The sequence below is a fragment of the Wyeomyia smithii genome, chromosome 2, assembly GCF_029784165.1.
Source record: "Wyeomyia smithii strain HCP4-BCI-WySm-NY-G18 chromosome 2, ASM2978416v1, whole genome shotgun sequence".
Taxonomy (NCBI): domain Eukaryota; kingdom Metazoa; phylum Arthropoda; class Insecta; order Diptera; family Culicidae; genus Wyeomyia; species Wyeomyia smithii.
Window position 1 is genome coordinate 47,812,658 of NC_073695.1, and position 13,169 is coordinate 47,825,826.

The following is a 13,169-nucleotide window of genomic DNA, read 5'->3' on the forward strand; positions in this document are numbered from 1 at the left end:
CAAGATAGTCCATTGTATATTGATACAAGATATTCCATCGTAATCTTATCGAGTATAATTCAAAGAATTTGTCAAAAACGCCGAATTCTAAGTGGTAACTCCAGATTGCTGAAAATCAGCCGAAAATGGTAATTCCAGAATCGAGATGATAACCGGAGACCATAAACCAAATCCAAACACCATTTTGAAATCCAAGATTGTGATTTCCGGTTGAAGGAATACAACCAAAATGGCGAAGTACCAGTCAATATGAAATAACGAGAGAATGAAAAATTTCCATTCAATTCTACTCTCAAAGTTGATAGTATAATTTAATGGAAATATTTCATTCTTTTGATATTTGATATCATTCTACTAATACGCTCAAAATGATATTTTCAAAAAATCAGCCAATTTGGTTATTTTCGGAATCAAAGTAATGTTCAGAGTCCAGAAATCGGTCCCATTCCTCAAATCCAAGGTAGCAACTCCCAGTATTTAAGGAACAGCCAGGTATGGTCAAATACCACCTGATATAAATATTTCCAAAACCAGGAAGATATCCAGAGGCCGGAAATCGAGTTCAGATGTATTTTCCAATTTTTTCAGGGACACTACACAAATTTTAGAGAGTTATTTTATTAGTTTTTGGAGTGAGAATTTTACTTTGAGCTTATTCTTAGCGATCATGCTCGAATGCAGTAATGCGAGCAATTTAACAAATAGCATGATGTTTAGGTAGTTAACAACATGGATGGATACCTTTTTCATTTGTAAAACACATACACTATTCAAATTATTTTGAACCGAAATAACAAATTTCTATTTGCTTACGTTTACGTTTGGTTGAAGTTTAGGACAATACCTCAGCTAATTTGTATGAACAAAAAAAAAAATACTTCAGCTATTCCTAGCCAAAATAATAAGCTTAGTAACGTCATGTTTCTAACATTTTTGACTATTGCTATTTTCCCGGATGTATTCGTTGGAGTTTTAATAGAAATTAGAACATTGGAGAAACATGATTCAGAAATACATATTTTTGGACAGAATACATACAGCCTTATAGATATAACATGGTAATGTTAATATTTGTTCGAAATTATGTACATTTGAAAGATATGCGGTTGTCGTCGTAAACTTAATGGCGCAGCAACGCGGGCCGGGTATCAGCTAGTTATCTATAAACAATGAAAGAATTTGATACTCGGCAAGCCTATCATGTGGCACTTTAAATCATATCATAAACTAGTTTCATTGAAGCCAGGATCAAACTGACCACACCGGAGCATATTTCAAATACCACCGGGAAAGCCGTCAGTTTTGTGACTTGATTCAGTACATTTGGCACCTCTAATAACCCTTGGAATCATTCATAAATCACAGATGAGCTTGAGTGCATGGTTCTAAGTCGATTAATAAATTTATTTATCAGCGAGACATCGGTAATAGATGTGGAATATGTGTCAGTAACATTCAACTAGCCTCAGACCATGTCGGGCTTACCCCACTCACTATTAAGAGTATTTCTACAAATACATCGCTTCAATTTACCTCAGATCGAATTCCTGTGATTGCTATCAATACAGGCAATAAATTGTAGAACAACGAAAAATTATTTTAGTCTTTTCAAATGAATAAAAGCTTAAGTTCCACTCACGAAAAATAACATCTGTTTACGCATCAGCTGCAGTAGCGTATGTTTTGTCTATTATTTTGACGTTTGACGTTTCAAGGTGGCTTCGATGTGTCTTAAAATGTCTAAAATATTAAATACCAACACTTCACATATTCCAAAACTCTATAATTGGCGCCGTTAAACATTGAATTGTATTTGTGCCGTGTCAAATAAACTATAGATGAAGAAAAAAAAAATATTCCAAAACACAGTTAATTAGCGTTTTCTAGTAAAATCCTAGGGGAGACGGTCTTACCCTCAGTGCCGGGCTTACCCCCAGTACCCCTAAACCTATTTTTACAAATAAAAGTTTGAATGAGAAAGGCTGGGTCTGACCGCTAGGTGGATTAGTTTAGGTTTTTTGAAAATATTTTAAATTTTTTATTTTTATCTATTTTTTTGATATTTTTTTTAATTATTATATTTATATTTTGATATTTTCCATTTTCTATTTTCCTTTAATTTTCATAAAAAAAATTTTAAATTCCTTTTTTTTTATTTTATGAAAAAATTATGGAACGTCTGTTGATTACGCATAACAAAAATAAGTATTTTCGAAACCCTCTTCTTTGTATAGATTTTCAAAATTTTTCGCATTGGTGGCAACACTTTATCAGATAGCCCCTCCTCTCTTCTTTTCAAGTGTATTTTATGGACGTTTCCTTGCGGTGTTTCAGTTTTAGAAAAGTCGTCTTTGAAATGACAAACAATTTCTATTATAAATAGAGGAATTTAAAATGATATATAATCGAGTCCGATCTTTATATGAGTACAGTGACGTTTCGATCATACCACGATCAAAAACAAAATCGCGTCATATGTTTGAAACTTATTTATTTCATGTTATTTGCATGTGTATGTGTTAATGTATGTTCATATGTGTGTGTGAATATTAAGTTTTAAATGTTCGGTATAATTGTGCTGTTGGTTACCAAAAATTTGTGACTTAGAGTGAAAAATAAGTCCAGCAGAAATTATCAAAGCGTATTTTTTTCTAAAAATTGGAGTGTTCGTTTAAATCTTTTTTAACAAGTAAAAAGTTTGAATAAGAAAGGCTGGGTTTTACCGCTAGGTGGATTAATCTGGATTTTTTGGCTACATTTGACTACAATTCTTACCTTGTCTTGTCTTCGAAACGTTTTTATTTTTTTGTTTTATCATCGTTTAGAAATAATTTGTCGCTTATGATCCCATTTATTCTATAGTTTATTTCAGGTTTTTTGAAACCTCTTTTCGTCATCTTTAGAATCTTCTCCTTTTGGGGTGTTTCCTAAGTTTAGGATACGTTTTTATATTTTTATGAGCTTAGTTAGGATTTTTTTCTGGTCTTTTTCGGCCTCTACACAATTTGCATCTTTTCGCCTTATTTATATTAACTTGGATCATACATCTTTTGCTTTTTTTTCTGACTTTTACAAGCCACACTGAACTAATTATCATTATCTGTCATGACCTTTGCTTGTCTACAGATGCGTTTTTTAGTTGAATTTGGAATCATTTTTTTGACTATATTCATAGCTGCTTTTCGCCATTTTACCTGTTATACGTTATTCAGACCAATTCTATCATAAGAGAGACTTATTTTTGTTAAGAGGAAAATCAACAGTGGTACTGTAGAATTCGGCTGGAAGGAAGGGTATGTGGTGGGAAGTCTGAGAATAGACCAATGATAAAGTCCTTTGACAACCAAAATGTCTTGATCGGGTAACCAACTCCGGTGGAAACACGATTTCAGAAGTTATAATATATTGAACATGGTGTACTGTGATACTCATCATTAGAATAATTTAAATCACTAAGAATTTAATATGCGTCAAGTTTTCGAAACAAAAACACAAAAAAAAGAAGTTCGAACTAACCAACTAAACAACCTGTCAATTTCAAGCCCTTACATCTCCCCATCGAACGAATATAGTTACTACAGGCGGATATGGTTAAAAATAAATATATTATCTTCTTATAAACAACTGATTAAGAGCATAGAATCTGAATGTTGGCGTACAGTATTCCTCCATGTACGGATCTGACTTGTACGGCAGTGACGGTGGGAGTCAGTGTTCCAACACCTCCGGAAGTAACAGTAGCGACGAAAGGCCACAGATTGTCCGTCCAGACTCGAATATACCGCACTGTTCCTTGGGCAGTCTGCAAAGATAATTCAAGTAAACTCACGAATGGCAAAATGGGTGTTTATCTTAGCTCACCGACGGTGTAAAGGAGAACAATTGCGAAACTGGAACGAGGCTGAAAGATCGTCTGAAGACGGTGTTACTATAGCAGGTCGTTGCTGTTGGTGAGTAGGTTCCCCATACGTATTCACTACTCGGAAATAGGTTTCCGGTACTCTGTGACTGCACTCGAGGTGACCAGTGCAGTAGCAACAGCAGAATAACCGTAGCTGGTACAGATGAGAACACTTTTTCACAATGCATCGTGACCGGCACCAGTGTCTTTGCGAGACAAAATTCACACCGATTTCGCCCAAAAAAGCTTTTATACCCGTTTTCTTTCGATTTGTTTATATGAAACTGATGGCTGTCATCAATTTTTATTTGTGATGAAATTTTCGGATCCAGCAGATAAGAACCTGTAATCCACCGAACAATCGTGCAGGAGAAATTGTTTGCAAGAGACAATCTGGTTGAATAATTGATTTGACACATACGAAAAAGTATGGTGGAACGAGCTGTAAACATAATCCTCATAATGATGTGCAAGATGTTGAAGTCACCAACGGGGGACGAATTTCGAAAGTAATGCACCGTTCAATCGACAGAGTTGTGACATTCCCCAGTATTCTCGAGTTCAACCCTGTTTTTCCTGTGTTTTCGCCGTATAAACAGAGAAAGTTTTAAGGTCCGAAGCGGCATTCGGATATTGTACTGCGAGCAACGATATTTTATCGAAAAGTACAACATTTTGGCAGCCATAAACATTCCGTAATGTCCGAGGATCCGAGGACCACAGAAGTATAAAAAGTGTTGAAAGTTTAAGTTCATTTTCTCAGTACGTACGAGAAAGTAAACCGCAGCAGAGAAAGGAGCATGACGTCCACCGGATTCATCCTAACTTGCGTGTTTCTTGCTGTTGTTACGCAGATCCGAGCGCAGGGTAACACCTACCCTAACGAGTACACCTGGGGAGCGATAACGGCCGCCACAAACACGCCCTGCTTTTCCGATAGTGTCAACGTGTGGAATTTTTTTCGGGTTGCAGATCGGGTGCTTGCGTTCACACCTGCTGTAAGTATTACCGTACATTTTAAAAGCATAATTCTTAACTAAATTCGTTTCTTCGTCACAGTCTGCAATCACTTTCATTCGATGTTGGAACAATCTCCCATTGCATCCGTTTATGGCCACCGTAACCAGCGGAGGAGTCGGTTTAACGACTCAGTGTACAATTGTGTTAAGCTCCTATCATGGAAAACTAGTGGCGCAGTGTCAGGCGTACTGTGCTTAAAAAAGGTTTAAAATAAGTTTTTTGTTGTAAGTTTGTTAGTATAGGTGACAATAGAACATTGATTTTGTGAAAAGTTCAGAATAGCACGATTCGTTATCACATGCAAATGAATGTAAGTGTGGAGAACAATAAATATAAAATTGTTTCGACTGAATTAATACCGAGAATTTTTATTTGATAAAACGTTATTTTTTGTGGAGTAAGCAGTTTACCGTTATGTGCTCAACAAATTAAATGATCTTTACGCGTCCAACGGAGAATCGGGTACTCACAAATTAAAATTCTTATACCTTTTGCAGTTTTCGTTCCATTTCGATTGTTTCAACACCTAATGATTTAGAAGCTCATTTATTTTCAAATAAGCGTTAGGGGTGTCCCGTACCAATTTTCTTATTTCCGAAAATTCGGTTTTCCGGGTTTATATTCCGAAAAAAAAAACGAAACTGCGAAGTTGAAATAAAGCAAGGATATAAACTTTATCATTTCTGTCTTACAGTGGCGAGCCAGCTTGGAGTTAAAAACCTCCTTATTAAAGAAAAAAAATTTACAAATTTTAATGAGTTTGCTAACTTAAATGAGCAGGTTTACATTGTGTAATTGAGTTTCAGGGGACCAATTTTTTACGCAGGTTCAGCTAGTTTTACTCTAACTAAGTAAGAGCTTCGTACATTTACTTTGTGTTCATATCGAGCTTGTATTCAAAAAAAGAATTTCAGCTAAATCGGCTTTTGGGAACACGTCCCTTGTAACGGGGCAATGAAACGATCGTAAGACCCCGCGGTCAGCTGACAGTCCGATGACGGTTCGTTGACAGGGCTAACGGAAGTATAGATAAAGAGAGAGAGAGAGTAAGAGGAATAAGACGTAGAGAGAAGAAGAAGTAAAGTCTAAAGTGAAAAACGATTGATTACACGCGACACGAATATAGAAGGAAATAATACGGTGAAAAGGTGGTAGAAGAATAAGGAAAAACTAAATGTAAGTAAAGGAAATATTAATTAGAAAATAAAAAGGTAACGGAAAATTACAGCTTTTAGCGCTCGTCGATAAAACACATTTATTGGACTTTTTCGGACGCTCAATAGATAGCCCTTTTTCTCTGCAACAATCTAAAAGATTTATATGGTCCTTTGAAGCGGATCTACGATGAGTTCTCGTGTTGCTAAGAAATCCCACTGTCAGGCATGTTCCGAGAGGGATACTGAAAGGATGGTCAGTTGCTGCTATTGTGAATCGTGGTGGCATTTCGATTGTGTAGGAGTCAACGACAGCATCGCAGAGCCGGATCGCACGTTCATTTGTCCCAACTGCCAGAGACCGTTGGCAACACGGCCAGTAAATGCTTCACCCTCGTCTGCAGTCGCTAGTGAACGCAACAGTAATGCGGGAAGTGTGTCCGGATGCTCCGGTACTTCTAGTTTGAAAACGAGAAGGGCTCGTCTGCACTTAGAAAAACTCGAGGCCCATAAGGCTCTAGCATTAAGAAAGCTGGAGCTGGTACGTCGGGAGCAAGAGCAGCAGCACGAGCAGCTCAAATTACAAATGGAGAACGAAATACTGAAGGAAACTTTTCGGCTACGGGAAGTAATTGAGCTGGACGACGATGAAGATGCGGACGGCGGTGAATCGCAACAGAGTTCATTCAGCAAGGTAAATCAGTGGCAGAATCGACAACGGGAACAGAAGGCTTTGGTTGAAAGCGGCGATGCTGAGCAGAACGTCGTGAATACGATGGCTATATCTAGCGAAACCCCCGCTGGGCAGGATGGCGAAACGCAACCACCCAGCAATTGGCAAAATGTTTTGAGAAGGGTGCTGGCAGGTATTTCATTAGATGAGGCAGGCTCAGGGCCGTCTTTAGGAGGTTTTCTCGATAGAACTTCGAGCACACTAGTGCAAACAGGGAACAAGCAGCAGATAGATTATACTGTTTTTAACCCAACACCGGGTGATAAATTAGTTGGTCCGACGGGTCCGTCTTTAGGTGCACAAATACCAAATAAGTCGATACCTTTTGCAAATAATAAGCAGCAGAGTGCGGTCACCCCGTTGGTACCCCCGGTTCCCCCACCGTTCGATAATGCAACACTTTTCGCGACCGCGAATCAAGCAAGCAGTTTACCCACAATGGATAATGTACTGCATAATATCATTCCGCATGACCCAATGCATTCGCGTCAATCCGTACATACACGTAATCAGATTCAGTCAATAAATCCAGTGAATTTGTTACATCCATTGAATCCAGTGAATTCAACACAACCATTGCATCATTTGAATTCTGTGCCGAATCCGGCGTTACCGGAAAATCAGAGAGGATCGTTAAACAGGGAACGATCATCAAATGCGCATCCAGGTGGGACAGTTCCAAGGCAGATTAGGAACAGCCAGCCGCCACTAGGGCTTCACACAAACGAATCGTTGGAGTACGGTCCTACACCGAGACAGCTTGCTGCCAGACATGTGATGGCAAAGGATTTGCCTGTTTTTTACGGCAATCCGGAAGATTGGCCGTTGTTTATCAGTGCATACGAAAATACTACTCAGGCATGCGGGTATTCGGACGTGGAGAATCTAGCCAGGCTACAAAGAGCTTTGAAGGGACACGCACTTGAATCGGTGAGGAGTAGATTACTATTACCTGCTAGTGTACCTCATGTTCTCGCTTCTTTGGAAACGTTGTACGGGAGGCCGGAATTGTTGATACACATGCTGTTGCAAAAAGTACGCGGAGTTCCAGCGCCGAAGCAGGATAAGTTGGATACAGTGATCAAGTTCGGAATGGCGGTACAAAATCTCTGTGATCATTTAGTCGCAGGGGGACATGAAACGCATCTGAACAATCCGATGATGTTGTTCGAGTTGGTGGAAAAGCTACCAGCGAGTATGAAACTGGATTGGTCGCTTTATAAACAGCGAGTAACGACTGCGAATATCGAATCTTTTGCGCAATATATGAGTACCTTGGTGCGTGCAGCGACGGACGTGACGATGAACTACGATCCGGTGGCGCAGCAGCAACCAGCTCGTACGGTAAAGGCGGAAAAATACAACAGAGACAAAAACTTTTGCGGAACACATTCGACGGAAGCAGAAATACGCGTCCCGGCGAAGGGAGGTGAATTACATACCCCGGTGAAGGAGGAAATAGTACGTTCTTTCGAGCCAGCGTGTCTCATTTGTAAAGACCCGAAGCATCGGGTAAAGGAGTGTCCCAAATTCGCAGAAAAAGATCCGGAGGAACGTTGGAGAACAATTCAACATTTTGGTTTGTGTCGTACATGCCTGGGAGCGCATGGTAAACGCACTTGTAAGGTCCGGCGACGTTGTGAAATCGATGGGTGTCAATTTCGCCATCATCCACTTTTACACAGTAAACGGGAAACCAAAGGAGACGACAAAAAGACTTCACCTAAAGTTGTTCCGGAAGTGAGAGGAGATCACGCTGCTAGCCAGCCGGGCGGATCCAGAGCTGTGACAAATTATCATTTTACCGAAAAGATGACGCTATTTCGAATCGTGCCAGTGACGCTACATGCCAATAATCGATCAGTGGAGGTGTACGCCTTTCTCGATGACGGTTCATCCAGGACACTAGTTGATGAACAAATCGTACGAGAACTGGGTATAAAGGGTGAAACGCAGCCCTTGTGTCTTCAGTGGACAGCGAGTGTGAAACGCATGGAGGCAGATTCTCAACGGGTCGCGATGGAGATAACTGGAGGTTCCAGTGCTACTAAGCACGCGCTTTCGGACGTACGCACGGTGGAACAGTTGGACCTACCACGACAATCTTTACGATATGCGGAACTAGCCAAGACTTATCCGTATTTAAGAGGTATTCCAATAGCCGACTATAATAATGCAGTTCCGCGTATACTCATCGGAAACGATAACGCACATGTTACCGCCACTTTGAGGATTCGCGAAGGGCGACCGGGTGAACCGATTGCAGCTAAATCACGCTTGGGATGGACTGTTTACGGAACAAATCCAGATAAAACCGGAAACCGTGCACACAGCTTTCACATTTGCGAGTGTCAGGATGATCGATCGCTTTATACGATGGTGGAACAGTTTTTCTCTGTGGAGTGTCTTGGTATCGTGGCTGAATGTACTCCGGAATCGAAAGAAACACAGCGGGCTAATCAAATTCTAGCGAAAACCACTAGAAGAGTCGGACAGCGCTTCGAGACGGGACTTCTTTGGAAGTATGACTACTTCGAGTTTCCGGATAGCTATGCGATGGCGGTTAGGCGTTTACAGTGTCTAGAACGGCGTATGCAGAAAAACCCAGTGATAGGCGAAAGCGTGCGGAGACAGATGTCTGAGTATGAAGTGAAAGGGTATATCCACAAAGCCTCACCGGAGGAATTAAAGGAAGCGGATCCGCGACGTGTATGGTACTTACCTTTGGGTGTGGTGCTGAATCCGAAGAAGCCATCTAAGATACGGATTTTCTGCGACGCGGCGGCCAAGGTGGACGGAGTCTGCCTGAATACGATGTTGCTGAAAGGGCCCGACTTGCTCAATACCTTGTTGGGAGTGCTTTTCAAATTCCGGCAGAAGCGAATCGCTTTTTGCGCGGATCTGAAGGAGATGTTCCACCAGGTACAGATAAGACGTGAAGATCGGCATGCTCAACGGCTTCTCTGGCGTCAAGAGACAAGATCCTGACATCTACCTGATGGATGTAGCAACTTTTGGGGCTACGTGCTCGCCGTGCTCAGCACAACACGTTAAAAATGTCAATGCCGAAGAGCATGCCAAGGAATATCCAGCAGCGGCGGAAGCAATTGTCCACCGACATTATATGGATGACTATCTGGACAGTGCGGATAGCGTGGATGAAGCGGTGAAGTTGGCCCTCGAAGTTAAACATGTACATTCTCTGGGTGGGTTCCATTTGCGGAACTGGTTATCAAACTGCGATCGTGTTTTGAAACGGGTCGGGGAATCCGATGCTGGATACGAGAAGAGTCTGCAATTGGACAATAGTAACACGACCGAACGGGTACTCGGGATGTATTGGAGAACAGAGCCAGATGTTTTCACATTTTCCACGGCATATGCGACGGACGTGCAGCGTCCCACAAAGCGGCAGGCGTTACGGGTGGTGATGAGCCCGTTTGATCCGATAGGCGTTCTATGCTTCTTTCTTATCCACGGTAAAATATTCATTCAAGAATTGTGGAGAGCAAAAACGGATTGGGACGAGCTGATTCCAGAAGCGTTGTGCGACAGATGGGTGCGATGGACGGAGAAGTTTCAGTTTCTGGACCAGATAAAAATTCCGAGATGCTATTTCGGAAACCGTACAACGCAGGAAATCAAGACAACACAGTTGCATATTTTCGTAGACGCGAGCGAAGACGCTTACGCTTGTGTAGCGTACATTCGGGCTGTTGTACCGAATGAAATCGAAGTAGCGCTGGTGGGAGGCAAAGCGAAAGTTGCACCACTGAAAGTACAGTCGATTCCGAGGCTGGAGCTGATGGCTGCGGTGATTGGTGTGAGACTGGCTAAAACGATAGTCAAGGAACACACGCTGCAATTCGACGAGGTGTTTTTCTGGAGCGACTCGAAGACGGTGATGGCGTGGATCCACTCGGACCATCGGAAATATCGGCAGTTTGTCGCTTGCCGTGTAGGAGAAATACTCTCGAAATCGGAGGCCACACAATGGCGGTGGATTCCGACTAAGGAAAACGTAGCGGACGATGCTACCAAGTGGGGGAAAGGTCCATGTCTATCATCGAACAATCGGTGGTTCCAAGGCCCTAGTTTCCTGCGCCAAACGGAGAAACAGTGGCCGTCATGGTCAGAGCCAGCTGCGAAATCAACCACAGAGGAGCTAAGAGCGTGCATGGCCCATCACGTAACAACAGCAGCACAGGCAGTCGATTGGAAAAGATTTTCCTCGTGGATGCACTTATTGAGGTCGGTGGCTTATGGGTACAGATTCAGCAGAAATCTAAAATAAAAAGCCGCAAAGCAAAAAGTGCAGCGTGGACTGCTAACGCAGGATGAGCTGGTGACAGCGGAACAGCTTATATTTAGTTGGGTTCAATGGGAACAATATCCCGATGAAATGACCGTTCTAAGTGGTGACCAGAAAGTGCCAACGCGACTACGGACAAAATTAGAGAGAACCAGCAGAATTCGTACCCTGTCACCTTATGTTGATGAATTTGGCGTGCTCCGCTCGGACAGTCGAATTGCTGCGGCTAGGTATGTAGCCTATGACACTCGATACCCCGTTATTCTACCGAAGGAACATATAGTGACTCGCTTACTGGTGAGCTTTTATCATCAAAAGTATTTGCACGCGAATGGAGAGACCGTAGTTAATGAGCTAAGGCAACGTTTTCATATATCGAAGCTGAGATCGCTAGTCCGCGAGGTCGTAAAGGGATGTATGAAGTGTAAAATTAAGAAGGCGGTGCAAATGGTTCCTCGAATGGCACCACTCCCGGCAGCAAGGCTACAGGCGTTTACCCGCCTGTTTTCATACGTGGGGGTGGATTTCTTCGGGCCTATTGCGGTGCGTGTCAATCGCAGCATTAACAAGCGATGGATAGCGCTATTTACGTGCCTGACAACCCGTGCCGTACACCTCGAGGTGGTACACACTTTATCGACTGAGTCCTGTAAAATGGCCATCCGACGTTTCATAGGACGCCGAGGTGCACCGGTAGAGATACGAAGCGACAGAGGTACGAACTTCGTAGGATCAAGCAATGAGCTACTAAAGGAGATGAACGAGATTAATTCACAACTTGCGGAGACGTTCACGAACGTGGGCACAAGATGGGTGTTTAATCCACCGGGAGCACCACACATGGGTGGCGCATGGGAGAGGCTGGTGAGGTGTATACTTCGAGGGTTCCTAGTGAGGAGACATTGACGACGTTGGTGGTGGAAGCTGAGAGTGTGGTGAATTCGCGTCCACTGACGTATATTCCGCTCGAGACAGAGCAGCAAGAGGCTTTAACACCAAACCATTTCCTTTTACTAAACTCCAGCGGTGTGGTTCAAACCCCAAAGAATCTTTCAGATCCCAAACTAGCGGGCAGAGCGGAGTGGAATTTGTGTCAGGTAATGCTGGACGCTTTCTGGCGTCGTTGGGTCCGCGAATACCTCCCAACAATCGCACGGCGTACGAAGTGGTTTGAGGAAGTGCCACCGATCGGAGTTGGCGATATAGTAGTCGTGGTAGAGGAGAAAGTGAGAAACGGATGGATTCGTGGAAGAGTTGTCGAGACTAAACCTGGAAGGGACGGAAGGGTTCGCTCGGCAGTAGTACAGACGGGCAACGGACTCGTACATCGACCAGTGTCAAAGCTGGCGCGCTTGGACTTAGAAACGGACTCCGGAGAGAGTAAAGCGGAAGAGGAACCAGCTTTACGGGTCGGGGAACTGTAACGGGGTAATGAAACGATCGTAAGACCCCGCGGTCAGCTGACAGTCCGATGACGGTTCGTTGACAGGGCTAACGGAAGTATAGATAAAGAGAGAGAGAGAGTAAGAGGAATAAGACGTAGAGAGAAGAAGAAGTAAAGTCTAAAGTGAAAAACGATTGATTACACGCGACACGAATATAGAAGGAAATAATACGGTGAAAAGGTGGTAGAAGAATAAGGAAAAACTAAATGTAAGTAAAGGAAATATTAATTAGAAAATAAAAAGGTAACGGAAAATTACAGCTTTTAGCGCTCGTCGATAAAACACATTTATTGGACTTTTTCGGACGCTCAAAAGATAGCCCTTTTTCTCTGCAACATCCCTCAAAGCGATCAATGTTTCAACTTTCTGACTGTTGAAATGCAATTTTTTATGCCAAATGTCTGAAAAATGCATGAAACGTTGAGATCTGGTGTACCTAATCGGAAAAAAATGAGAGAATGGAGCGTCAGCCTAAATTCTAAATTTTACGATCAATGTTTACCATCAGACCAGGTAGAGTGTAGAATCCCTAGTCCGAAGCCCGGTCAGACTACAATTTTTATAGTTTGATTTATTTCGGACCGAACCGGAACAGAGTTTTCCG

The 13,169-nt window shown here is 42.3% G+C and overlaps 2 protein-coding genes across 2 annotated transcripts; one reads left to right on the forward strand and one right to left on the reverse strand.

The window, feature by feature from the left end:
• Nucleotides 1-3,455: 3,455 nt before the first annotated feature.
• Nucleotides 3,456-4,109, reverse strand: LOC129725727 (uncharacterized). The gene is made up of 2 exons (XM_055681845.1): nucleotides 3,862-4,109; nucleotides 3,456-3,802 (listed from the first exon to the last, which is right to left on the reverse strand). Exons 1-2 carry the CDS (start codon nucleotides 4,087-4,089, stop codon nucleotides 3,629-3,631), a joined length of 402 nt encoding a protein of 133 aa, XP_055537820.1. The 5' UTR covers nucleotides 4,090-4,109; the 3' UTR covers nucleotides 3,456-3,628.
• A 449-nt stretch (nucleotides 4,110-4,558) lies between these two features.
• LOC129725831 (uncharacterized) lies at nucleotides 4,559-5,277 on the forward strand. Its single transcript, XM_055682110.1, has 2 exons — nucleotides 4,559-4,899; nucleotides 4,961-5,277. Exons 1-2 carry the CDS (start codon nucleotides 4,702-4,704, stop codon nucleotides 5,117-5,119), a joined length of 357 nt encoding a protein of 118 aa, XP_055538085.1. The 5' UTR covers nucleotides 4,559-4,701; the 3' UTR covers nucleotides 5,120-5,277.
• Nucleotides 5,278-13,169: the final 7,892 nt, after the last annotated feature.

What these genes read in the sequence shown, in the direction of transcription:
- LOC129725727 (XM_055681845.1), bottom strand. Translation starts at nt 4,089, where the DNA reads ATGCATTGTGAAAAAGTGTTCTCATCTGTACCAGCTACGGTTATTCTG. An exon ending in TGTTCTCCTTTACACCGTCG is followed by an intron (nt 3,803 to 3,861) that starts GTGAGCTAAGAT and finishes TTATCTTTGCAG; the next exon opens with ACTGCCCAAGGAACAGTGCG.
- LOC129725831 (XM_055682110.1), top strand. Translation starts at nt 4,702, where the DNA reads ATGACGTCCACCGGATTCATCCTAACTTGCGTGTTTCTTGCTGTTGTT. An exon ending in TGCTTGCGTTCACACCTGCT is followed by an intron (nt 4,900 to 4,960) that starts GTAAGTATTACC and finishes TCTTCGTCACAG; the next exon opens with TCTGCAATCACTTTCATTCG.